Genomic DNA, 25,510 nt, shown 5'->3' on the forward strand with positions numbered 1-25,510 from the left:
TCAACCAGAAGAAAATATCGTGAAATCAGCATACGTGTATGCAGGTAAACCGCATTCCAGAATGATTCACATGAAATTCAACTGTGAGACTCTACTGTCGATCTTCTGTATCGTTGCCAATACAAATAATTGGCAGACAGGATTAAATAAACGTCTGATAAAATACACCGTCGTATCAGAACGGTTTCAAATAAAAAATTCACTACAAGAACTTCCAAAAATCACAATAAAACCAAAACTGTACTTAGACTTGGTTTAACTTTACATCACAATAATATTCAGCAGTACAGTATGCAAGTAATTATTATAACTGAAAAATTCCAGGTCGAAGTCAAAACTGTATCTCTATTTCTACGTGAAATAATTGCAATTTTCTTTCATAAACACAGAGTAGAAGTTCAAAAATATTTCATTTAATTTAATTTTATATCCGAATATATATAAACAAAGAATTAACAATAATAACTGCGAATAACGAATGACTGTGAATTCGGTCTTCTAGTAAAAGCACGAAATCACTATAGAATGTCTGACATAATGCATCGTTACATCATATCACGATCAAATAAAGAATTAACTATACCAGCTTCGAACAGTGGGATTGAAATCAAAACAGTGGCCTGTACCAATAAAAACTTCATTAAAAAAAAAAGACTTCACTCAGCTAAAGCTATTACATCCTAATATTATCATCTAACCCATTAATTCCAGTAACTCTAAAAGACCAAGCCTTTACCAGGTACAACTTACAAGAACGCGAAGATTCTACGATTAACCAATCAAATTTCCTATTCAACTATTTTTTCTTACACAACCAAACAATAATCTTTGATCCAGAAATAAAAACTCGAGTATTGAAAGTATATTCGCGGTAACCGGCGTCACCGGAACCAAAATGCCAGACTATCTGAAACGAAACACGAGAATAAGGGAGGTGGGGGCACCAGGTGACTCACGGAAGAATTTCCAATGGGACGTTAGTTTATTCGAGGCAGGTAACCGCGATCACCTCGTACGAGCTAGAGTCAGAAAAACCTTGTTCCCCCGTCCCCTCGGACCGTGTGACTCAATGGTGGCCACGTGACCGTGACGCTTCGCCGGAATGGTACCGTGGGCCACAGGTGGATCGGTGACAGGTAAAACTATAATTACCGTTGCACAGATGAAGGAGCAGACCGACGACGAACAGGAGACCGCGAAAGGTGCACATTTTTCCACGATTCTTGTTCCTTTATTTCACACGGTTGTCACTGTCCAACCATACACAAATACATCACATGTTTGACAAGACGCGCAGAACCATCGACGTTTTGTTCACGTGGACAGATCTCGTACCGAGAGAAGCGCGTCGCTCCTCGTCAACGCTCGCGACCGTTCTACCGAGGCTCTCCCGCCCGAAGCAACGGGTTACGGCCGCGATTCCACGAGCAGGCCCCACCCCGCCGATTCCCAGACTACGACTTATCGACCACGACGTCATCTTAACCATCGTTCTCCTTGATTCTGTTCACCGCTCGGATCGGGACCGTGAAACTTTCGTCGCTCAATTATACCCGTATGTGAGCTCTTACGGTGTGACACGTACTTGCACGGTTCTGACCGCTAACGAACGGGGTAGACTGCATTTATGTATCATACAGTGGGTATAAAAAGTATTCGCACACCATTTTAAACAGAACAACTTTTTCAAAATTGGACCAACTGACTTGAGTTATTTTTGAAGTTAGAAAGATTAGTTTACTAAATGATGTTTAAGAAAAATGTTGAACAAAGTTGTGGTTGGTCGACATGGCGATGAACATAGAAAAAGGTTGCTTTTTACAACTTTTTCATCTGAGATTGTAATGAAAATGTAATAAATACATTTCGAAAATTTATATGCTGAAAATTTCATCGAAAACGGTTATCGTTGCTATGAAATACAAACGGTTAAATATGCTGAAAATCACAGGTTTTCGCGACTTTCGACTTGCAACTGTAGTAAATCTAAATATTTCAATAAAAATTTCGGCATGTATATAACTAACATAAATCTTCGAAATGTATTTATTAAATTTTCATTAGTCTCAGATAAAAAAAAATTGTAAAAAACGACCTTTACTATTTTCTTCGCGATTCCGACCAATTCCAACTTTTCCAAAATGTTGTTACACGTCATTTAGTAAACAAATCCGTCTAATTTCACAAAAGAAACTCAAGGTACCTGGTCCAATTTTAAAGAAATCGTTCTGTTTGAAAAGGTGTGCAATTACTTTTTTACCCAATGTGTGTGTGTATATGAATTCCAGAAACTTGAACAAAAATTCGACCGAGACGTGACTTCTCTATGTTAGGTGTTTTTATAAGAATAATATGTAGTAAAGAGATGTAGGGTGGATGCACCAGTAAATGAACACGTACCTACCAGTGAATGAACAGTATACGATATGAAAACGAGTAGTTATTAATGTAAGTAAATGATTACATATTGTTTTTTCTTCGATTCCTTGTTTCATATTCAAACAATTCTCGCGCCATTGCACAGTGCGACGAGTATATGGGCGTTCAAAACAAAAATTATACTTTCGGAAGTAATCAATTTTCGACCTAAGTACTCTAATACATTTTTAAAGAGAATACAAAAATGCATCGATAAAAGCATAAAAAATACACAGTTCTATTCAAAAAAATACGAGGTACTATTGTAATTTCTTGTCAGCTGAATATTGACTAACTTTTGTTCGAAACATTTTTTTATCAAACTAACTATTACTACTATAATGCATCGTTATGCGAGTCGGAACACAATTTTGCAGGATATGTCACAGAATTTACTTAAATTCATTGATATTCAAAAGTTTCTTGATTTTCGTCCGTATCTTTAATACTTTTCGTAAAAACCACTTTTAAAGTTGTTTATCATTATGAACCCTCCAGGATGACGTATCTCCTTAAGAAACATGCTTTGTGTGTTTCTTAAGACTCATAAATTTTATTTTCACAGGTTTACGGAAGAACAAAATCACAGAATATTAAAATATATTGTCTATCTGATATGAAATAATACGAACCACAGGATATTTTTAGTGGTTCTTTTTAAATTTGATTCTAGAGGAAAGGAAAGTGAATAAGATTTATTGTTTGACTACGGCTCAGATATTATCTCACATCCTAAGTGTTATAAAAACTTGTAAAGACTCGCTAGAATTAGACATATTTTGGCCACGATTGTTTATATTAAACGTTTATATTTTAACAAAACGTTTTTTATTCATGCAGCTATAAAAACAAACTACGTTCTATATTAGTATACTATTTGGTTACCTCGATATTTACTTGCAGAAAACACTTGTTACTAATCCCCCATGGAATTTTTTACGTCTTATGTTGATAAATGTGATCATGTAGACATTAAAACATACTGCAAACACATTATCGGATCGATATTAAACAATGACTTTTTTTACTTTTGTCCATTGGCGGCCGTACTGTGCATTGTTTGGAAATGTTCATTTATTGATGAAATCTGCATTTTTCTTTTTAATTTAATTAGTTACATTTGTTGAAATTTTTAAATTAAAATCTATACTTTATGAAAAAGTATAGATGTAAAAAAATGTAATTTTCATGTGCCAAATATTTATTAATATTATTGTCACTTAAAATTCGATTTTAATAATTAGAAGTTCTTTTAAGTGTTCATTCATTTGGTTGCGTACTCCAAATAGAACATATGTAAAAGCTTTTCTGTCGCAATTGAAAATTAACTGAAATAACAATAGAAGAATAAATGTATCTTTATATTGTTAAACACACGAAGTGCCATAGCACGTTTAACGACCCACTCACCTTACAGCGGAAGTCATAACATACAACGTCTGGTGGTGCTACTGTAATTTTTTTGTAAAACCGTCCCAAACAAGTTATTGTATGTAGATCCACTCCATGTGTTGTTATCATAATATTAACTCTTTGCACTTTGAGGTCACCTCTGACAAAATTTATAGGGAAATAGGAATTCAAAATGCAGAGCGTTAACCTATCTGTTATGATATTGTATAATTACCCCATTATATTTGAGAGTATTTTGGACGCTTTTACCAAGTTTTATGAAAATCGAGACGTGGACCTGTAGGGAACTACAGCCTAATTCAGTAAAAGTTTTATTTTGTCTTTCTCTTCTCGTTATTCGAGACGTTCACTAACAGATGAAGTTTTCACGTGTCTTCTACGGAGAGGAAAACTACCCCTGCCAGAAGAATATTGAAACGTACTGACGCTATAATTGCAGGAGTTATTTACGCGTCTGTTATAAATAGGAAATATTGTTACGTGTACGTTACCGCACAAAAGTATTCGGTTGCTTACTTTTTGCATTTGTCGACATTGTCATAATTCCTCCGATAGTATGGTAATAGTTCATGTAATTAAAAATGTATCAATTCGAATTTACACAATGGTGTCAAAGTAATTTATTTCATTTCGTTTGCGAGTGAATGGGAAGCTGTGCCGTAACATGCCTGCAACGTCATTGCTTTCTCTGCTGCCATCCATCCCCACCTACTTGTAAAATTGAAGATGCTTACGAAATTAATACTTGGAGAGGTGAAAACAATTCATATACCTATGTTTCGTATAGCTTTTTTCGAACTTTGTGGGGCGGTTTCACCCTTTAAACTGGATATTGGATAGTTGTAATAAAATACGTGCACTGTATTTTTTTCTGATCAACGACATATTTCATGGAAAAAAATAATACCCTCGGTGAAATTTAATTAGTACCTCCCCCATCAGGATGATTCAAATGATCAGTAAAAACTGAATGAAAAACGGTCAAAACTTTCCAATCAATCTACATAGTATATGTCAACGAACGCTCAAAAGTATTCGGATAGCTTACATACTTATTTTTAAGAAAATTTGATATTAAAGACGAATGGACAATTAGAAGATACAACAATGATTTTGCCATTTGATATTACATATTATACGATAGTTACGTGTAGGAGAATTTCATAATACGATAAAATTGATGTTTGTACATAAATTGTCTATATAATTATAGTCTGCAAATGTCTAACGTAATGAAAAGATTGCACTGCCCAACAATATTTTCATCCACCGATTGTTTAATTATGTATCCGATAAATAATAAATGTAGGTGTTATCATTTATTCCATAACAAAATGAAATAAATTACTTTTGTTGATTAATTGACATTTTTAGTGACATTACGTAGTTGCTATCATAAAAATCACTAGAAACTATAATATTATGTAGTACTTTTACTATATGTATTACTATAGTATAAAATGTATGAGTGATAATAATTGACACTGAGCCATTTGGTGTATTTTAATTGATTTGATCGAACGGACGAGAACATTCAGCTCACCTTTGTCATCCATAATTATGCAGGAAAATTTTAAGTAAAACGGAAAACTGAATGTCTGTGGCGTTGCGTAATTTCTTTATATCAGAGTTAGGACGCTGACGAATTTTCTGGGTGTAATGCATTTTGTTATTAAATTGGTATGGAAATATTCCAAGCTACTACACAAAAAAATAAAAAAGAAAGCAATTAAAGAAAGCGTACACATTGTTTTAAAAAAATGAGTACAATAAATACATAAAAAAATGAGTACGATAAATACATAAAAAAATTAATAAACATAACATTTACTTAAACAAAAAGAAACAAAAATATAATTCAACAGAAAGGAAGCTGCGAAATTTCTATGTTATTCGCTTTCTACATAAGTTGAACTTAACCATTGTTTTTTACTATTTTTATATTAATACTTGGTATAACCTCTATTTATTTAATGAAAATACAAAAACAGATACGACAGAGCCATAAAAATGGTGGTATTTTGAAAATATCTATGGAAATGAAGATAACTTTGTAAAAATTCTGGCTAGTGTATTTTCAAAATACCACCAATTTTATTGCTCCATCGTAATCTGTTTTTGTATTTTCATTCAAAAAAATGGAGGTTAGACTAAGTATTAATAGAGAAATAGTGAAAAACAATTGTTAATTTCAACTTTACTTATGTAAAAAGCGAATGACTTTATAGAAATTTCGCAGTTTCTTTTCTGTTGAATTATATTTTTGCTTTTTTTTTAATAAATGTTATATTTACTTTTTGAAACCGATGTGTACGCTTTCTTTAATTAATCCCAAAATGCTATCAAACAAAAATTTTTCATTAGTATTAAATAATAATAAGAATTCATAAAAAAACATGGTTACTTTATAGCAATTTCGATCAATGTATCTGTAACTACCGTACTGATTTCAACTATCATTATAACTACTTATAGTTGTGATGTTAATGCGACTTGAAACTTCGAAAACAGCGACAACTACGAAATTATACGATATTACAGATATAATTTATCTTTGTGCGAGGTTAATTGTAACAATTTATCGAGTTATATTACTTCGACTACGTCTTATACTTCAGCAGCTTTCACGTTCCACATCACATCGATGATGCATACCAGCACGTGCACACGCGCGAATAACTTGCATAAAGTAACCAAACGGGAAAACACTTTTGGCCATAGTTTAAAGCTATCAAACAGGCATCCTGCGGATAAAATAAACTCGATATTTCTGGAGCGAAACGCTTATTGCTTCCTTCCCCACACGGACACGCGACACGGAAGAACGAATCCGCGGCCTTCGTTTATCATTCGTAACGTAAAAATGTTTCATTCACCACGAACCGGTGGTTCTGTTACAAACGATAGTTAACACGCCCCGGTGTCTATTCAAAGCTTGCATCTATGACTTTCAAATTGGCGCTGGCTAATTATGAATGTATCGAGTTTATTAGTACCCCATGACCGAAAGTAGGTCGATCCAAACGAGTTCCACGACACCATTTTGAATACCGTATCGGGCAAAGTTACGAATGACGTTTTATTGTTATATATGTAGTATTAAAACACCTTGTTTTATTTAATCTCGCAATTTGATACCACTGTGTAAGTATGCAGCAATGCACAGAAGTTTTAGACAACCTATTAAGATTCACGATGAAGTATTGAAACATTAAACGAAACCGAACAGGTAAAGATAACTTGACAATAAGTTTATTTTACAACAGAACGAGGACCCAAAACACCAATCAAGAGAAATGATTGTTTAATTCAGTTATTATTAGAGAAAGAAAATTTATTATTAGTTACGAAATGATCACTGCAAAGCCACAACTTTAGGGTGGTCAATATTTCTAGAAACAAAGGTAATGACAGAAATAAGAATCTTGAAGTATCAGAAAAAGAAATGTAGAAAGTACCAAAAGAATTTATCAGAAACTTATTCCATCGAACCTCGAATTAATTACTAGCGTTGCAACAATAAATGTCATATGAAATATTACATAATTATATGAAACGAATTATTATTTTTTAAAGACGCTTACTAATTTTAAGATAAAATACTTCCTAAGAAGTATGTAATGCACAAATCCAAACTAATTCTATATATTTTTAACTCCATTCACAAAGTAATAATATGTTATAAAGTATGTTATTCTGGTAGATAGTCCGAAACTTTTGCATAGCACTGTACATTGAAAATATGTACAACTACTTGTACTAAACTGTAAAGAATAAATTTAATCGTACACTTTTTGGTTTACTTAAAAGAAAATTTTGAAGTTTTCGTAGATATCGCCATGACAGGCAGCGTGTCGATCGAGCAATGGTGAAGAATTCTTTTATCTAAAACAGGATAAGGAGCTATTGCCTTCCTGATTACATTACGCTTGACAATTACACTTTTAGATCTGTTTCAATACTCGGTTCTTTATTTTTAAAATAATTTTGTATGTTAAATGTTGTAGGGATACATTCAGTATTAATACACTCGATATCCTTGGTCAGTTTGTAAGAAATGCATGTGAACGCAGTGTGTATAAACAGTGTTTTGTACATTGTGGAAATAAAAATTATTTATGTATGTAATTCGTGTCAGTAATTAAAGTATCTCCTTTGCGGAGCTAGATACAACAATAATCTGCATTCTATGGTATATGTGTACTCATTTTTTAAAAATACTTTTTAGTGTGGACCCACTTGTATTATTTATACATACAAGTTATTAGAACATTTACTATCAGTTTCCAGTCTTTCTCTTTAAAAAAGAATAGTTTTACATGCAAAGAATAGTATCGAACACTTTGCAAGAGATAACAAGACATATTATATTCACAGACCACATTTTCTACTCGGTATATTCAGTCTAATTCGATAAAATATGAAGAATTGAAAACAATACCTATGTACGTATTTACTAAAATATCTATCTCGAGGAACTATCAAATAATTACTACTAACTACTAATATTTTCACATTCTATACAGCATACCAGACACCTCATTCCATAATACTAATCGTCACAGTGGAAGCATAAATGTCACAACAATAACATTAACAATGTACGATCAATAATTAAAAAATAGCTACCTAACAAATTCTAAATCGTCAATTACCGCCTTCAATTTTATCCTTATTACCAGTAAACTGTTTCGATTCAACATTGACTGTATCGATCATCCAGTATCCATTGTTTCCTATTAAAAATAAGCTATAAAAATAGAATTGTTCGTTCAATTATTGTCTTAAAGTTAAGATGCTAGCTCGACATCACTTTGACTGGATTTTTGGTTATTGGCGTCCACGTTTATAGCGCAGGAACTGCCGTCCGTGTTATCTTTGTTATCGTCTGTCAGCCCATCGTTCGACCGTCCCGCGGTTCCGTCCGCCATATTGTCCCTCGGCGATCGTGACGCCTCGTCGTCGTGAACAGTGAACCTTTTCAGATCGACTACCGACTGAGCCGGGATAATTTCTTTTTTCTCGAGCTTCTTGTTTATTGACTGCACTTGCTTCATCGATACATGCGAACAGGAGTCTTCTATGAACTTCTCTTTGGAGCAACACTGCGAGGAACTGCAGTGTTCGCCCTGACAACGAATGAGGCAGCCTGTCTTCTCCATATTTGGCCTCATCTGTTAAAAACATCGACCATTCTACATAGTATACCTGCCATCAATTTTCTATTACTCTGTATTAATTACATTCTATTTTTTCAAAACTTTGGTAACAGCTTACCGATTTTAATGACGTTCATCGAATATTCCTCTTTATACAAAACAACGAATGGAGAAGATACAGTTTGAATTTAAATTACAAAAGAAAAGACAGTTCTTTGGACCGTTTATTTTGAAAGTGGTGTAAGTTCATTTTTTCTCGATTGTTTATACGGAATTTATTTGCATTTATTTGTAACAATAAATACCACATTATCAATATTCCTGAAATCGAAGGTATCACCGCATTTTCAAAATAAAGATCTCGGTTAATTCTGAATACACATAAAATTATATTCCGTGTACCTTGTGAAATTCTGGCTGAATGGTCACTTGTGTTATACCCATTTCTATGAAGAACTCCGTGACTTGATTGGTAATACTAGCATAAACCTGTGAAATATGAACGTTATAACTTCTTCGTCCTAAATCGATTTTTTTAAGATAAATTACCCAACGAAGTCTCACCGTCGGATCCAAAAATATAATATGAACGGTGGATATTATCTTCTGTCCCGTCAGCTGCCAAACGTGTAAATCATGAACGTTCACTATACCCGGAAAAGCTTCCAGCAATTCCCTCTTTAAGGAATCGATATTTATGTGATTGGGGATCGTTTGAAGGAGTATCAGTCCAGAACCTTTCACTGTAAAAATGAAGAAAAACGTTATTCGATGTCGGAATTCCGTTCGACGAAATAAAAGTATGTACTCACTGTACGGATAACTGAGTAAGAAGAGGGAAATCGCGGAAATGATGGCGAACAGAGGGTCAATGTATTTGGCCACACCAGAGTCGGTGATGTATACGAGTGTGGACACCAACATAACCAGAACACAGCCAAGTACGTCGCGACAGGTTTCACGAAAACCTTGGCTCTTTGGTATACCCAATGGGCTCCGTCTGATTTGAGAAGATAGCTGCTGCTCGCCGTCCATCGTCGGCTGAGGGCTAACGTTTCTAAAAACAGATAAAAAACGATCCATGAAATGGAGATTCTGATATATGGCACTGACATCCTGACTATGCATATATAGATAAAGGTAGAAGGCTGAAGAAAGATAGTTAGAGAAAAAGATTAAAATAAGCGGATGATCGTCTATTCAACGAATATTCAACGGATTGGATCAGCATTTTTTAAGGCCATTCATCAGGAACATACTAAGAACAAAACAAATTCCATAAGTCACCGTCTTGTTTTCTGCATTATTTATTTTATTATTTCGTACTCGTATATATGTATTTCTTCTACATCAATTGTGAATCAGAGAAACAATTATAACAAGAATTCTCTTTCATATATCTCTGTTTCCATGTAATTATTAATATACACATATATGCAAATCCTTAAACTCAAGGTACAGCAGAGGCAAGAAAAGAAGAATTTCACTGTTTGACTGTCAATCAGTTACTACAATTCGGTATGCATTTAACTATCCACCGAAATAATAGAAACATATTATAAAATGAAGGTAATATGAAAAGAAATACTACTATACTTAAGGTACCAGCTAATGATTACTTATGAAAAAAAATTGTTTTTTAAGAAAAGAGAAAGAAGGACCACACATATCTTTCCAATTTTGGTATCAAAGAAGCGTTCAAATTATGAATTAATAGTCTTACTATAATTTCTTGATATTTCTATAAAATATCGGCAAACTCCGAAGACTATATTACCCAATAATTTGCACACGTCTGTAAATCGAACTATGCAAAATGAATTGTCAAGAATTATGTTAATAATACAAAAGAAAAAATCAAGTGATTTAACTAAGGTTGAAAATATGTAAAAACCTTATCAAAATAACTTAGAGACTACTATTAACATCCTGCTACTACTGCGGTGGCATTCAATAATATAAAATTCTTTCAATTATTTTGATTACCGTCGCAACATCACGTCTCCGTTCACCGTCACGTGCAGATAGATACCCTGGTTGAAGGTGTATCCTCCGATCAATATGTAGCAAAACGCGTTGAGGAGGATACCGGAAAAGCCGATCGCCAGAACAGGCAACGGATGGTGCATTTCGTCCAGGTGGTCTATGTGGATCAGAGTCTGCAAAGCTTCGACCAGCAACGAGAAGCAGAATGACGCGAGGAAAACACAGCAAACGAGCATGGTAAGGATATCGATCCTTGCCCATCCAAAGGTGTTCTTCATCCTCCTGTCCGATCGTGATTGCTAGAATGTAGAAATAATCTTTTGTGAGAAATATTTCGACTTACAGTATAAGAAAGGGGCAACTCCTGTAGTCTCGGACAGTCTTAACTTATATAACAATTTTTATTATACAGGATGTTACTTTTTCCTCGAGCACCTAAATTATAAGAAAAAATGACTAAATAGGATGTAGGGGAAAGGAGTCTAAAACCATCCCTTTAAGGTGTAATTTATATAGAAAATACAAATGCTCATTATTTAAATAATAGTAAATTAGTTTTTGTAAGTTAGTCTATCTATTTTATCATTGGGTTAAATAAAATTTAGCTACGTGATCAATTATATTTTTTATTCACATTTCTTTGAAGGCATACTTTTTGAAGAATCATTTTGTAATGTGTGTGTATAAAATGATCCCCGGGGATCATTTATACCTACTGATAGTAAATACGACGAACATTAAAAAGCATTTCAGTTATTACATTTTATTTAAATAAAAACAGCTTTGACGCGTTGCTGTTCTTTCATACTGACGGGGCATTGTTCTAACTAAAACAAACAACAATAATATAGCATATGGGTAAAATGATTCCTGGGATCATTTTATCCTACTAGGGAGGGATCATATGACCCCAAACACGTAACTCACATTCAGTGAAAAACGCGTATCAATATGTAAAGAGGATTTAAACATAACTAAAAGATCATATATACGAATGTTATCCTTCTTTTATTCATATTAACGATGATTTTATAGCCACATAAACGTCTTGCTTGTTTGTGAAAAACATCAGTGCCTGATACTACGGAAAATTTCCCTTAACCCCTCAGCGACCAACCTTCATACGTTGAATGGACTATCGTCAGGGTCGGTGCTAGTGATGGGCACCATCGACTAAAAACTATCGACTAAGTCGATAGTAACCAACGACTACTTTCAGCGGACTAATTTTTTCAATCGTCGACTACTTTCAGGCGACTAATATTAGTCGCTTGAAGCAACTACTGTAGTCGATTAAATTTAGTCGCTTCAAGCGACTCGCTCGAACTATCGAGCTATTGATCGCTATTGACTGGATCTTGATTATTTTCTTCGCGATGCAAACGAATTGTAATTTTTCCATATATTTTTTTATGCATTACCAAGAACTGTGCAAATTATTGCTTATAACCTAATTGATTTTCATAAAAAATTTAGAGCAGTTAATTTTTTAAGTGCCAATATTAAATAGCTTACAAAAAATCGAATATTAGTAATTGTTTAAAAAAACTTGTTTATCACTTATATTTTTGAAATTCTATCTATGAACTAATACATTTCGAAAAGGTAAATACACCAATGGTGCTGAAAAGTTGATGACATAATCTATACATAACCTATAAAGCAAAATTTCAGTCGACTAAAAACTATCGACTAAATAGTCGATAATATGTTGCGACTAAATAGTCATTAGTCGATAGTTTAATTTAGTCGATGGTGCCCATCAGTACTCGGTGCTGTGCTGTTAGCCGCCTGCGTGCTAGAGATATTTGGTCGCCCCTATCAATGCTGATTGCGATTAGATTCGTAATCTAACCTAACACATAAGAGCCTGTTTCTATGTTTTTATGACAGTTCCATACAGTTGACAGGGGTAAAAGGTCCGTAAACATATTTAATATATTTATTTTGATTGTATTCAAATAAAAAATCTAGAGGCTTTCAAACAGAAATAACATAATGTACCCATAAAATTAGAACTGTACTCTTCTTGCTGTCTTATTTGCTAATTCATCAATAATATCTGATAATTCTAAAGCTTCACATAATTCCTTTTTTATAGCTAACAATTCTAAATCGTTAAACCTTCCTTGAGTCATTGACGTTCTTAAATATGTTTTCATAAGTTTCGATTTCGAAAAACTCAAAGCTATAATCAAATTAGGAAATGATTTTATATAGTGCACTATTGGCCGCCCTAGGAATTTGACCGCCCACGTGCATGCACGCCCTGCTTCACCTACAAGAACTGGCCCCGACTACCGTTTCTACTACTTCGCCATAAATCCGCGGCTAATAACTTATATTATTAACAATCATCATACGTATAACATAATATTCCCTACATATATATATAATTTCATGGATGCAGTTCCGAAAAGGTCCACCCTCAAATTTTCATAAAACTTGATAAAATCGCCCCAGATGCTCCCAAATGAACGTATGTAAAGATTTTTTAGCGGAATTGAAAATTAACCAATTATAAGATAACACTAAAGTCACATGCTGTATGAATGTAATATGTTCAAAAAATTGAAGGAAAATTGAAAGAATTAATTATCACTTTCTTACCTTGGTCTTCGTCGACAGAGATGTTGCAGATCCTCGTTCCTCATTATTTATGCAAATTACGGAATTTCGTAACGAACTAGTGTTGCTGTTGCCAGTGTGATCAGTCCCGCTTTGACGATGACTATACTACAAGAATCGAATAGACTAGTACATTAAACAAAGAAAATAAAGAAAATTTCGTGAACAAATTAAGATTTGTTTAGTGTCTGTAGACAACGAAAACTCGTGCATAGAAATGTTGCAATGTAGGTGCAATCCTATGATAAATTCAATAATTATGAGTCCTTGATAATAGGTGAGCCTTTGTTCTGTTTGATCACGTTTTATTTTTACATCGATAAGAAGATAAATGACTGGAAATGCATAGAAGCACATGTTAGAGATAGAATTGATTGAATGAAATCAAACTAATTCACAATAAACGAACAAATGAAAATAGACTATTATTGGTTGTTTCAGTATTTAAATCCATCATTTAAAAGTATTTTTGGGGATGATTATTGTAACAACCGAAATAAAAAGATTCAAAGGAGATTCTAAAGAAAGGGTCAATAAGACAAATTTTATACTAATTGAAGACATAGCACAGAAGACACTCAACCAGAATCAAGTATTATAATCTCACGAAAAGTACGACAATATATCTGCTAATTAACAAATTCATAGATCGCATTTGTTTAACTTGCTTAAGCTTAATGCCTCACCCTACAAACTCACAGGTTCTATCAATCAAATAAATATGAAAGTCATAAACTTTCCTTCAAAATATCATATTAGTGACTACTAGTTATTTCAACTTAAAAAAAAACTTTTCCCACTCAATCATGATAGGAATAACGTGAAATTAGTAAATATTGAAATTACATGAGAAGATCTCTGCGACGAGTAAAACAAGCTTACTCGACACAGAAATGCAACACAATACGCGAGGCACTTCACAATTACTGTCAGAAAGACGAGATAACTCGTGTCGTTTGGGCAATGAATGCTCCAGTTAACAAATTAATTTGACATGAAAATATATCAATATTAATGGTACAGCCTACGTACTATCCAGCTTCAGATAATAAAAAGAAAAACAGTAATAAGACGCTATCAGACCTCTTTATAATTCATGAAAAGGCACATTATTGGCGGCTACGACCCCGTTAATGATTTCAAACACGTAGAATATCGTTCGATAATTTCGAGAAGCTTACCTTGATAGATGCAATGCAGCCAGCAAGCGCAATAATATTGCAAAGCATGTGATAAGCGTTTAGTAGCAACGTTAACGAGTGAGTCACATGGCTGGCTACGATCTCGACGATGAAGAAGGTGGTGGTGAAGAACAGGACCAAGTACAACTGGACCGGCTGCAATCTTCTGAACCATTCTTTCACAGCCATGACCCTGCAGTCACACAACTAATGTTCTTATTCCGTCCTGGACCACCACATGCGCATAGATTCCACCTGCCGACTGATCGGTTACCGTTGCATACTCTCTTACGGTGAGCTTTTTCTCTCCTATGTCTCGAGACTTGTCAGTCACTACTCAATGACACGAATTTAAGGTTTGTAATACGAAATAACAAAAACAACCCCTTATACTATATAAGATTCTCAGACTTTTCAGGTCAAGAAAAATCGAGTCGTAACAATATTTAACGTATATTCCAATTGATTATCTGTTTACGGTAACTGTATTATTCTATATTAAAATAACGGTCATCGGTGACTTAGGACTGAAACTGTTAATTGTTGAAAATCAGAGAGGTTTTCTGGTTTGTTCGAGTTTTTATTTGAATATTTCAATGGTAAATAGGGTTACTAATCAATGATTTGCTTCTATCATGTAATACGTTTTATGTGGTATGTTAAATTCGTGGAAATATTTGCAATAGCATCTTTGACATTGCGTGAATATTCTAGAATAAATTTCTGCAATGATAACATCGATGGAAAGTAATAATTCCATCGCGCGTGTATCCTTGCCGGAAAGCCGCCATGTTGGAAGTGCACTGCAGAATATGTACTCGAAGTTACTCTTCCGAAGTGTGACTCATTTATTCAATTATCTACTTTTATTATATCTCTATCGTTGAACAAATCTCGTCATCTAACAAGAAAGAAATATTTTTAAAAACAAATATTTTCAACGTATCCTAAATTGAAAAAAGTAGGCCACTCTTAACTTCTGACTAGTTAAGACTAAAAGCAACGGACGATAGTAATTGTCAAGCTATTTTCTAAAAGACTAAGCACAAGATTAAGATAAAATTAGCCCACCAAAGTAACTGTAATAACCAGACTAACACACGTTACTTCTAACACACAATGAAACACAAAATCTAACAAGCAGTAAAAAAAAATGTTCCTTTCAAATTTTTACTTATGAAACTTCGAAATCACTTTTCCTTGATTTTCATCGTTTCGTAGACACATCCTCAGTCAATAATAACAAAAACACCGATACAATACTGAACTCCGCAAATTTCGATACAACTCACCGATAACTACTCGCGCGAGCTCCCGCGTTTATGAACCTCAAGTGTCACTGGGGCCGCGTTCAAACTGATTCACGTACGGAACAAACCGAAACTCTTCCAAAACCGACAACGCGCACGAGGTGACGATACAATGTGACAGCGAAAAACTGTAATAACCACTGTCGCGTGTAATCAAGCGAGGGGACCGCCTGATCGTGCGCTATCGGCAACCGCTGTTTCTCCGATATTAATAGTACAACTTAGAGACAAAAAGAGATTGAAAAGTACGCACGTTCCTTACCCCGATAAAACATGCCCAGGAGCAGGGTAAAAGGTGACAGACAGCAACGGTCTTCGGTCGCAGTTACATTAGCCGTCGCAATCGGTCGCTGGGTTTCGATTATGATTGTGTCGTCTGATATTGAATGAGGGACTGAAACTCACGAGGGAGCGAAGATCGTGGGGCCGGGGAGGGTGGTGGGGTGAGATAAGGGGTTGGCCAGTTCGAGCAGACGGTCACAAGATGGAAAGTGTCCCGCCTAACGATTCATCGTGCATCACTTTACTTTCGATCGAGTCGCTGCTGTTACTCTCTTTTGAAACGATCCCTCTGACAGCGTCCGTAATTACGCTATATCCGTTAGCTCCATACCGCGACACCGATAACAGACACGAACGGAAAGAACCACACTATTCCCTGGTTGAACTGCTGCACTACACGACCGATCGCGGTTCCCCTCGTCTCGGAGGACGACGACACGGACGGAACACGATACCAACGAACGATGTGGATATGCTACCGGCGACACGGTTCCACCGCGTTTAACCGTTGAACTCTCGGGCTGGAGCGGTTCGGTTCGGTTCGTTTGCTCGTGGTTGACCCGCGCCCCCCGATCGCTGGGCCCCTTCCTTCGACTACCTACCTACGGAAGGTCCGATATTCTTTTGGCCCGAACCGAACCGAGTCATCCCGATAATAATTTCTAAGGTATTATTCCCCTGACGTGTCTGTGCGCGCTGTTCGTGCAAGCAGATTCGGGGAACTGGTTGTTGTCGAGTGGGTGTGTGTTTATGTGTGCTTGAGGCCTTTGACTGTTCGGTGAACGAAGGCGAGGGTGAATCAATTGGGCGAAAGTGATTGCGAATTGTAACTGGAGTCTGAACATTTTACGAGGGATTTAATTCCTTAAGGGGTCATGCTCAGTCAGAAATTTTCAAAAAATCGATTTTTCACTTTCTACATTTTCTTTACGGACAACATCTCGACAATATGTTGTGCAAGTTTCAAAGTAATCTAATTAAAAATGACAGAGATACAGGCGTTAAAAAATGAATATTTTATATAAGTGTAAGCTTGACTTGAAAATTTAAACGCCTTTTTATCGAAACTCACGAGGGAGCGTTTTCTCAAATCGGTGATCAATATTTCTCGAAAACTACTGTGTCGACTTACATGAAGCCTTTTGCGCCTTATTTGAAATCAGAAAAACTTGTCCTTGAACGAAGGATTCTTTTGTTCGTTTCATACTTTTTTTTTAATTGACCAAAAACGACTGATTTTTTAGATGAAAATCGCACTTTTTCAAGAAAACGTCTGCTATTTTGTTCCTAATCAATATTTCGAAAAACCCCACGTTCAAGGACAAGATTGGTTCTTCCATTACATAAATCTTACTGAATTTTTAATTCAGATGAACCGTTACGAAGTTACAGTGATCACGGCAGACCACTTTTTGTAAAGAGACATCCGGAAGATCGCTCACCATTTATTTACTAATAAATATCTTTAAATAAAAAAATTACCTTATAATCTATAAACTGCAATCTTTGAAACATAACACATTTTTTGAAAAAGGGCTCATAGTTTTCGAGAAAAAAATTCCCAAAGAACACTTTTTTTTCGGCCTCCTGACTGAGCATGACCCCTTCAGGGCTTATATGTATACATTTCTCAACATAAAAAAATCGATGTTTCTTTCAAATTATTGAGGAATTATTAAGGAAGTTACAGTCGTATGAATAAAACCAGTCGTGCCGCTTCAAGAGTCAAATTAAAAATTATTGACAAATTATTGCTTAGTAATTATTTTGTCAATTATTTAGACTAAAACTCCAAAGGATGTTTTATAGTACTGACATCGCTGATTAAAAGTAGATTACAGGATTTCCATCTGACGTAACTTTAAAGCTCTTCTAAATCTTCAAACGCGTTTGTCTCGAAACAGCATTATTCAAAACGGTGGACCTAATAACTGCCTCGCCATTCATTCGATCAACTTCGTCTTTGACGTACATTATTTAAATAACTATCTTTATTGGCTAGCGACGGCTTATTTAAATAAATTGAGCCGTTTTTGAATAATAAAGAAAAGATGCATAAGCTTTTCGATGGAAATCAACACACTTTCTGGTAATTATACAGAATAATGGAGCCATCTCAGATTTCAATAACCTTGAAATATTCTGTCGAGGTCATCATTCTAGACAACTTTTTCCTATACATATAATAGTCGGTCTCTTTCAGTTTTCAAGAAATTCGCAAAACAAGTTAATTCAAACTATGTATACTTATGTATAATTCTTCGATAGCATTTGCGTCGAATAGAGTGTTATACAGAGTGTAACAAAAGTTTTGTCCAACCCGGAAATGGGGTACTCGGGGGGTGAATTGGAACAAGTTTTTCCTTAACAACAATGTAATCTGAGGCTTCGTTACCGAGATATTAACGAAAAACCCCGACCAATCAGAACGCGAGTTTACCAGCCGAGTTCCCGCGCTAGCAGTGGCTACGCGCTGTGACTGGTAGGCAGCGTTACCGCGGGAACTGAATTCGGATTATTCATATGACTTCAATCATGTCCACCATTTGGGACAGTTCGGAAAAAATCGTTCTACGTCACTGCACACAATTTTTAACTTTTCGTTCCAGTTTTCTACAGTACAAACATGTATTTTTATAATGTAAATCACTCACAAAATAATCAACATTTTTTAGTGCCACGAAACGTATATGACTGTTTAAACACATTTTAAAATTCAGGAAAACGGTAAAAAAATCACCACTTTTTTCTTTATTTCATCATTTTGTTATATAAATGTTTCTAAATTCACATCAAACACTAGTTTTCGAAAAAAAATTTTATTTTTGCATATATAATAAGAAATTATACATGTAAAATCGAGCTACATTTCCACAACGTGAAATTAAATTATCTAGAGAAAAATAAAGAAAAATAAAAAACTTCATATAAAACAATACAAGAATATAAATGCAATACGTAATAATTAGACTGCGGATTTTTATTCAAAATGTCATTTTATGAAGTGGTTTATAAAGAAAAGAATAAAAATAGAACATTCTGTCTTCTCTCAGGGATCCTAGTGAGATGAAAATAAACTAAACAGTTCATCATACTCGACAACGTTTTTCTTTTTTACTGTATCTCACATACTTTGGCATGCTATAAATACATAAAATCTGCAGTCTAGTGATAATACGTATAATACCTTAGTAGTACAGAAAAGACGGTCATATCTTGGAGGCGGAATTTTACGACCGTACCCAACAAACGTAATACATGTATTACGGAGCTGGCGCTTAAGGTGTTAATGATACGCGTTTGTGTCGTTCACGAATGACCAATTGCTCAGAGAATTGAAGGAATAGATGATTGTTCAAGGGTTCTTTCAGACGTACAACACTTATCGACGAATGTCTTGATTCTTTTTGACACTGAACTAATATCCTAACTCTATTCGAAGTTTTGCATTAATTGAAAGGTGAGAGAAAGAATTAGGAACGTCCATTTTTAGCGATCTTATGATGTAGAACCTATTTTGTTGATGGCAACTGGGACTGCAGAACTGTCAATTGATAAAGTTCATATGTTATACCTATGAAATGTTTTACCTATGGTGGTCTAAAGTATCAAGAATTGATTTCCTGGACAAGGCTGTTTTGTGACGTTCCCTCTTTACCGCTCAATTGTAATGTACTGCCAGCGAAATCGATTAGTTTCTTCTAGTTAATAATATTGTTTGTGATTCAGTTATTCAATAAAATAGCGTTGCTTGAAGGAAACAGGGACACCTGTTTGTCAAGTTCACGCTCGTGTTATACGTTTCGAATGAAAAATTTCAGGCTAAAAAAATAAAAGAATAAAAGCGAAAATAATCGATTTCTCCTCCCACATTTGCCATTTCTCACATTGCCCTCAAGTATTTATAGTATATCCGTGCAAAATTTGAAATCAATTGGATTAGTAGTTTTCAAGAGGTTTTCACAAAGCAATTTGAAAAATAGAGTTTCGAGGAACGTCATTTGAAAGTATTTGATTAAATTAATCACAATTTCCAGTACTTACAGTTTGACAACTTAAATAACTCTTCCAAATGTGCACAATAAACCTTCTTCTGTTTTAAACAAAAACTCTTTCTGAGCTGTTTTCTCCTCTCTGAGGAATTTTTTTTCTTGGCTAAACTTTCAACATGTTAGTTTTATGCGAAACAACTATCTAAAAACTAAATAACACTTCTAACACTAAAATCGTATCGTCAGACATCAGAGATACTGATAAATACATGATCTAGAGCAAAAATTATTTATAATGCATTTACGATATAAAAGTTTCAAAATTTTCTTAATTCTTCGAATGTCAACGGTAAAATTTAGAACAAATTTTCTTAATGTATAAAAAATTTGGATAAAGAGAAACATGGTAATTAAAAGTTATATGAGATAAATAAGTTTTTTGTAGGTTTCTAGTAAAGACGATAGGCTTGTGAAGAATATGACAGTGAAGAGTGTCTAAAATATTAGTTCTCTATTCAATGAAGCACTCCCAAAGATTTAGATTATTGTATTGCCGATAAGAACCTTGTTATGCGTCATTGTCAAAAGGGCGCATAGTTAATGGAAGGAGTGTTTGCGCTGTTATGTATCGAAAGAAACTGTGTAGTTTTCCAAAGTTACCAGGGACAATGTAGTCAGTGTTGACAAATCGTTCGTTTATGTGCGGCCTTCGTCACTCGGTTTAGTAATCGGTCCGCCACTATATTTCCCCGTGAAATTACAGTTTTCGTGCTCGAAACCGGCAAACTGGACGAAACGAATAATGGACTCGCGTATAAACCGAATAATCAATTCCGACATAATATACTTACAAATCCTTATTGGACAGTGAAATTTCGTGTAACAAAAGAACTTTAAAAAATATTTTAAACATTTAATAGAGAATACTATTTCAATTTTCTGTTTATGGGTATTAAGAAAATAAATTCTTTAACGCAACAGGTAAAGTCAAATATGACAAACATCTGTCACAATTAAACGTATTAGCTTCAGGAACTACATGTATAATAACACAGTTAAAGGTGGATCCACACTTGAGACAGCACAGCAAAGGGACATTTAATTTCGTTTATCTTAATACGTTTATACATATACATAATACATAATACGTAATGCAAAATTAATATTTTTCTATGTTATAAATTTAAAGACAACGTTTTAAAACGTTTAGGAGATTTTATGTGGACTTGATTTCATTGGAAATTTTAATTCGTACTAATGTAACGTTTAATAATCATTGTCACGACATGTCGTGTATAAAAAGCAATAGAAAACACGCTTCGGTATGAACAGTGACCTCATTAAAAATTTTCACTCAAAAGGATATGGTGAAATGATACACACATAACTGTCTTTTTACACGGTGTTTTTTTACGCGATATTGAAGTAACACGGTCGAAGAAAAACACCGTCTTTTTTCTTTTTACACGGTTTATTTCCTTTAACACAGTGCACGAAAAAAACTGTCTTTGCTTTTTTATCGTGTCATTCCCTCTGACACGCTTTACAAGTTATCGTCAATGTGAGCAAATGAAACAAAAAGGAGCAAGATAGTTCATGAAAAGTAACTTATTAGTTCACGTAAGGCAGTGATGGGCAAAATAAGATTTTTTTCAAATTAACTGACACATCGATAAGAGCTTAAATTGTATCACGTAGTTAAGTGTATCAGTACATTATTTTGCAGGTAAATGAAAAATGATTCCATGACACTCAATAATCGGAAAGCAGTCTATCACTTCAAAATGTAATAATCGGACGAAAATCTTCATTGGATTCAAACTTGGTGGATGTAGTAGATCTCTCCAGCGAGGATAGCGATTTCGGTCCACCTGGCCGTAAACATATGCCATTATTATCAAGTAGCGACGAATAATAACTTATATTATTTCTAGTATTTTGTATTGAAAACGTTTAATATTTTGTTTCTGCAATATTTATGTAATAATAACTTTATGTTAGTTAGAATATAATTGAAATCTGCATCAATTTTTTGTTTGCTGTCAAATATTTAAATTTTACATATAATTTCATCACTTTTTTACACGATTTTTTAAAATGAAATATAGTTCTTTATTTCACCTTACACGGTTTTTTAATAACTTAGAACGTATTTTAAATGATTTTTTTAGGAACGTATCTTCCGTATAAAAAAAGAGTTAAGTGTATTCGTAAAATCAACTGTTTCATGTGCAACGAACAAAACGAATCTTGAGTGATCTAACGTCGTGCAAAGAACAATTATCTACATCGCGACTTATCAAATCATAAAGCTTCTAGAACACTTCAACACAACGAAACTAGTCGTTCACGAAAATTGTAAAAAGTTTTAAGTAAATTAAAAAACTGTTTACGTATAAGATTAGGATACATTCAACCACGAATCTGTATACACTTTATTTAAACAAAAAAGTTTCTGGAAGTGGCAAAAACACGCTCACACTGAATTTTACAAAAAAGCTAGTTCAAAGTGTGTAAGTAGAAAAAGTGTGTAGTAAGACTGTGGGATATATTCGGCAAAATATCAATTTATTCGAAATAAGTTTACGTAAAATAAATGTTGACTTCGGGTAGACGCTTTTGTGTGTGTTCTCTTGCTATTTCCACCGATAACACTACCTTTCCAAATAAACTGTATATAATTTCTGAATTAAATAGATCCGAATCCAAAAGTAAACATGGTTTACACTAATATAAATCATAATTCGTATTTCCATCTTTAACATTAATTAAACATGTAAAATGCGTTATACATACGAGATGAGCGGATAAATACTTTCGGGGTTACTTAGGAATTAACGCTCTGGACACAAGTGTGTATGCACCTTAACCGTTTTGTGCACGTGTGTATGTGTGCTAGATGTTGGGGCAGAGGGGGGCCATCAGAGAGTTAGTTGCTAACATCCGGGCGCGGTAATAGCTTTTGAACTCTGAAATGTCCGCATCTCCGATCATTATTTGTCATCTTAATACGACTCTGTCGGAACGCAACGTTGGCCGAAACTCTACACGCCAGTGTCAAACAAGCCCAACCAAACTACTAGACTCGGATAGGAAAATGTTATCTAATTAGATATGGTCAATTTCATCTTATTCGTACGTATGATTAATTAGCACAGGGATCATTCCCCCGAGTATGAACTTTTAGGGTAGTTATCGTTCGTGGTCGCAAATAGATTTGTGTAGGAACATCTTATACAGTAAAGCATCGATAAGTGTTCGCATGCTTCTCGGAACGGAACATTAAATATTTCATAAACTAATTGCCACGTGCGGCTGAAACAAATATAATTGGCTTGAGAATTCCAAGCTCTACCACTGTGATAAATCTTATTAAAAAGTCAGCGTTGCACCTGAGCACCTTTTCTTGTCAATGCCGAGGAGCCTTCGAACACATCGAAAATTTACTCTACATAGAAGATAGAGAATACTTCTAACAAGTTAGTGTTCCTTAGAAAAACAATGACCCGTTTGATTATATTATTTCTTGTAACCCCTCCCCCCGTATCTGAAATGTCACTGACCTTATTACGCAGAAAACAATGAACTTTCGGTCTCCCCTTGATCAATTTTCACCGATTATTGGTGCAAGCGGAACAAGCGCACATGACCGAGCGGCGAGGGAACGTCTGTGATTCCGTGTTGCTTAGCCTGTATCTTTGTTCATTGTAATTATCTTCGAAGTAGGTAGCACCCGATAACCCGAGACTATCATTTCCCCCATTATCGGACGATCGACAGTATACAAGCATGGAACTGTCGACGACAGTTTCCTGATAGCCAGAACATAATCAGCTGTATCTTATTGTTGACATACCCGTAGCAGGGTGTTGGCGACACAATTGTCAGAAATTTCGCTCGTTTAATAACGACAATAATTCACGCAAAGTCGTATACGATCGCGAAAATGAGCATTCTCTTTTCTCTCGGGTCTTCAAGCAAGTAAGCTATTGATACTATTCCTCTCTTTGAGGAAATAGGTACTAAGTACTGAAGAAACGAGAACCGTCGAATTCTTCGTTTGTATTTTTCAGAGTTACTCCAGTCGGGTGTACAAATACCTAACATATTTTTTCTTATAAGGAGGACTAAAAACTAAAAAGGGCTAAAAAAAGGATTCGAGAAAGGAAACGATCATTAGTATTGAAAAGGGGGACTTATTTTAGGGCGTCTGGGGACGCCCGGGGGGATTTTTTGTTGTGATCCCGGTTTTGCCATAATTTAAGTGTGCATATTTTCTAAATTACTTTAAATCACAAATGAATTCCTACTTTGTACAGCTATATCCTATTTTTATTTTCCTGAAATTTTTGTCTTGGGATATGGTACCTAATATAAAAAATATTTGGAAGTGTCCGGGTTTCAAATGGAAATGTCGGGGGTTTTAATGCCTTCTGCCTTAGATTAATGATTTTAAGTATGGCAGCCCTAGTCCTATTAATAATACTACAATACGCAAAAATATAGTGTTGTTAACGAACAGCAAGTTTTTTGCTATTGGGAAAACTAAAAAAGTTTCTTTTTGAAACTTAAATAGTCATTTAATTCTGAAACTTAGTAGCTGAATCTGAGCTAGTAGCTAAAAACTGAGAAACTAACAAACTGAAACAAAGTCGACTAACCCTTCATGCCCCCCATTTATCAATTAATTCTTTCGTCCCACGGTCAAACAGGTAAATATCTTAAGAATACTTTCATGTGGACACGTAACATAACCACGGATTAATACATTCTCGAGACAATATTGAGCGAATCGTATGAGCGAATCAGAATATTTGATACTCACAGCTCAGGTTTATTCTGATGCGTCGTGTTCTCCATGTCGTCGAACAGACGGCGCGATATAATCTCCGGTGGAACCAGCAAAAGCTCGTGCAATTCAACATGATTGATTTCGTAATAAAATTGGCGAGTTTCCGTCGATAGCACCAGGAACACGTTTTTACGGCTATTGTATTAGGCACAGGAATGTATTCGGCTGAAGAACGGAGAGAGGAAAAAGACTATGGTTTCCACTTCACGGATTCGTCTATCTCAATGAAACCGATCGTGAATTCCTGAACGGTAAACGTTGCGTCCCTGTACATAAGAAACTGTATCAG

At 34.8% G+C, this 25,510-nt stretch overlaps 1 protein-coding gene across 3 annotated transcripts; it reads right to left on the bottom strand.

Annotated features, from left to right (window-relative positions):
• Window positions 1-8,607: 8,607 nt before the first annotated feature.
• On the bottom strand, window positions 8,608-23,945 carry LOC107189138 (zinc transporter 1). 3 transcript variants are annotated; one of them, XM_015577612.1, is made up of 8 exons: window positions 23,933-23,945; window positions 14,786-14,978; window positions 13,587-13,712; window positions 10,977-11,275; window positions 9,803-10,047; window positions 9,555-9,733; window positions 9,393-9,479; window positions 8,608-9,005 (listed from the first exon to the last, which is right to left on the bottom strand). In XM_015577612.1, exons 2-8 carry the CDS (start codon window positions 14,972-14,974, stop codon window positions 8,622-8,624), a joined length of 1,509 nt encoding a protein of 502 aa, XP_015433098.1. In that variant the 5' UTR covers window positions 14,975-14,978; window positions 23,933-23,945; the 3' UTR covers window positions 8,608-8,621. The 3 variants fall into 3 exon arrangements, with proteins under 3 accessions (XP_015433098.1, XP_015433097.1, XP_015433099.1); XM_015577611.1 differs by lacking the exon at window positions 23,933-23,945 and adding an exon at window positions 16,358-16,371; XM_015577613.1 differs by lacking the exon at window positions 23,933-23,945 and adding an exon at window positions 16,349-16,369.
• Between the last annotated feature and the right edge of the window lie 1,565 nt (window positions 23,946-25,510).

This window comes from Dufourea novaeangliae, unplaced genomic scaffold (assembly GCF_001272555.1).
Source record: "Dufourea novaeangliae isolate 0120121106 unplaced genomic scaffold, ASM127255v1 scaffold144, whole genome shotgun sequence".
NCBI lineage: Eukaryota > Metazoa > Arthropoda > Insecta > Hymenoptera > Halictidae > Dufourea > Dufourea novaeangliae.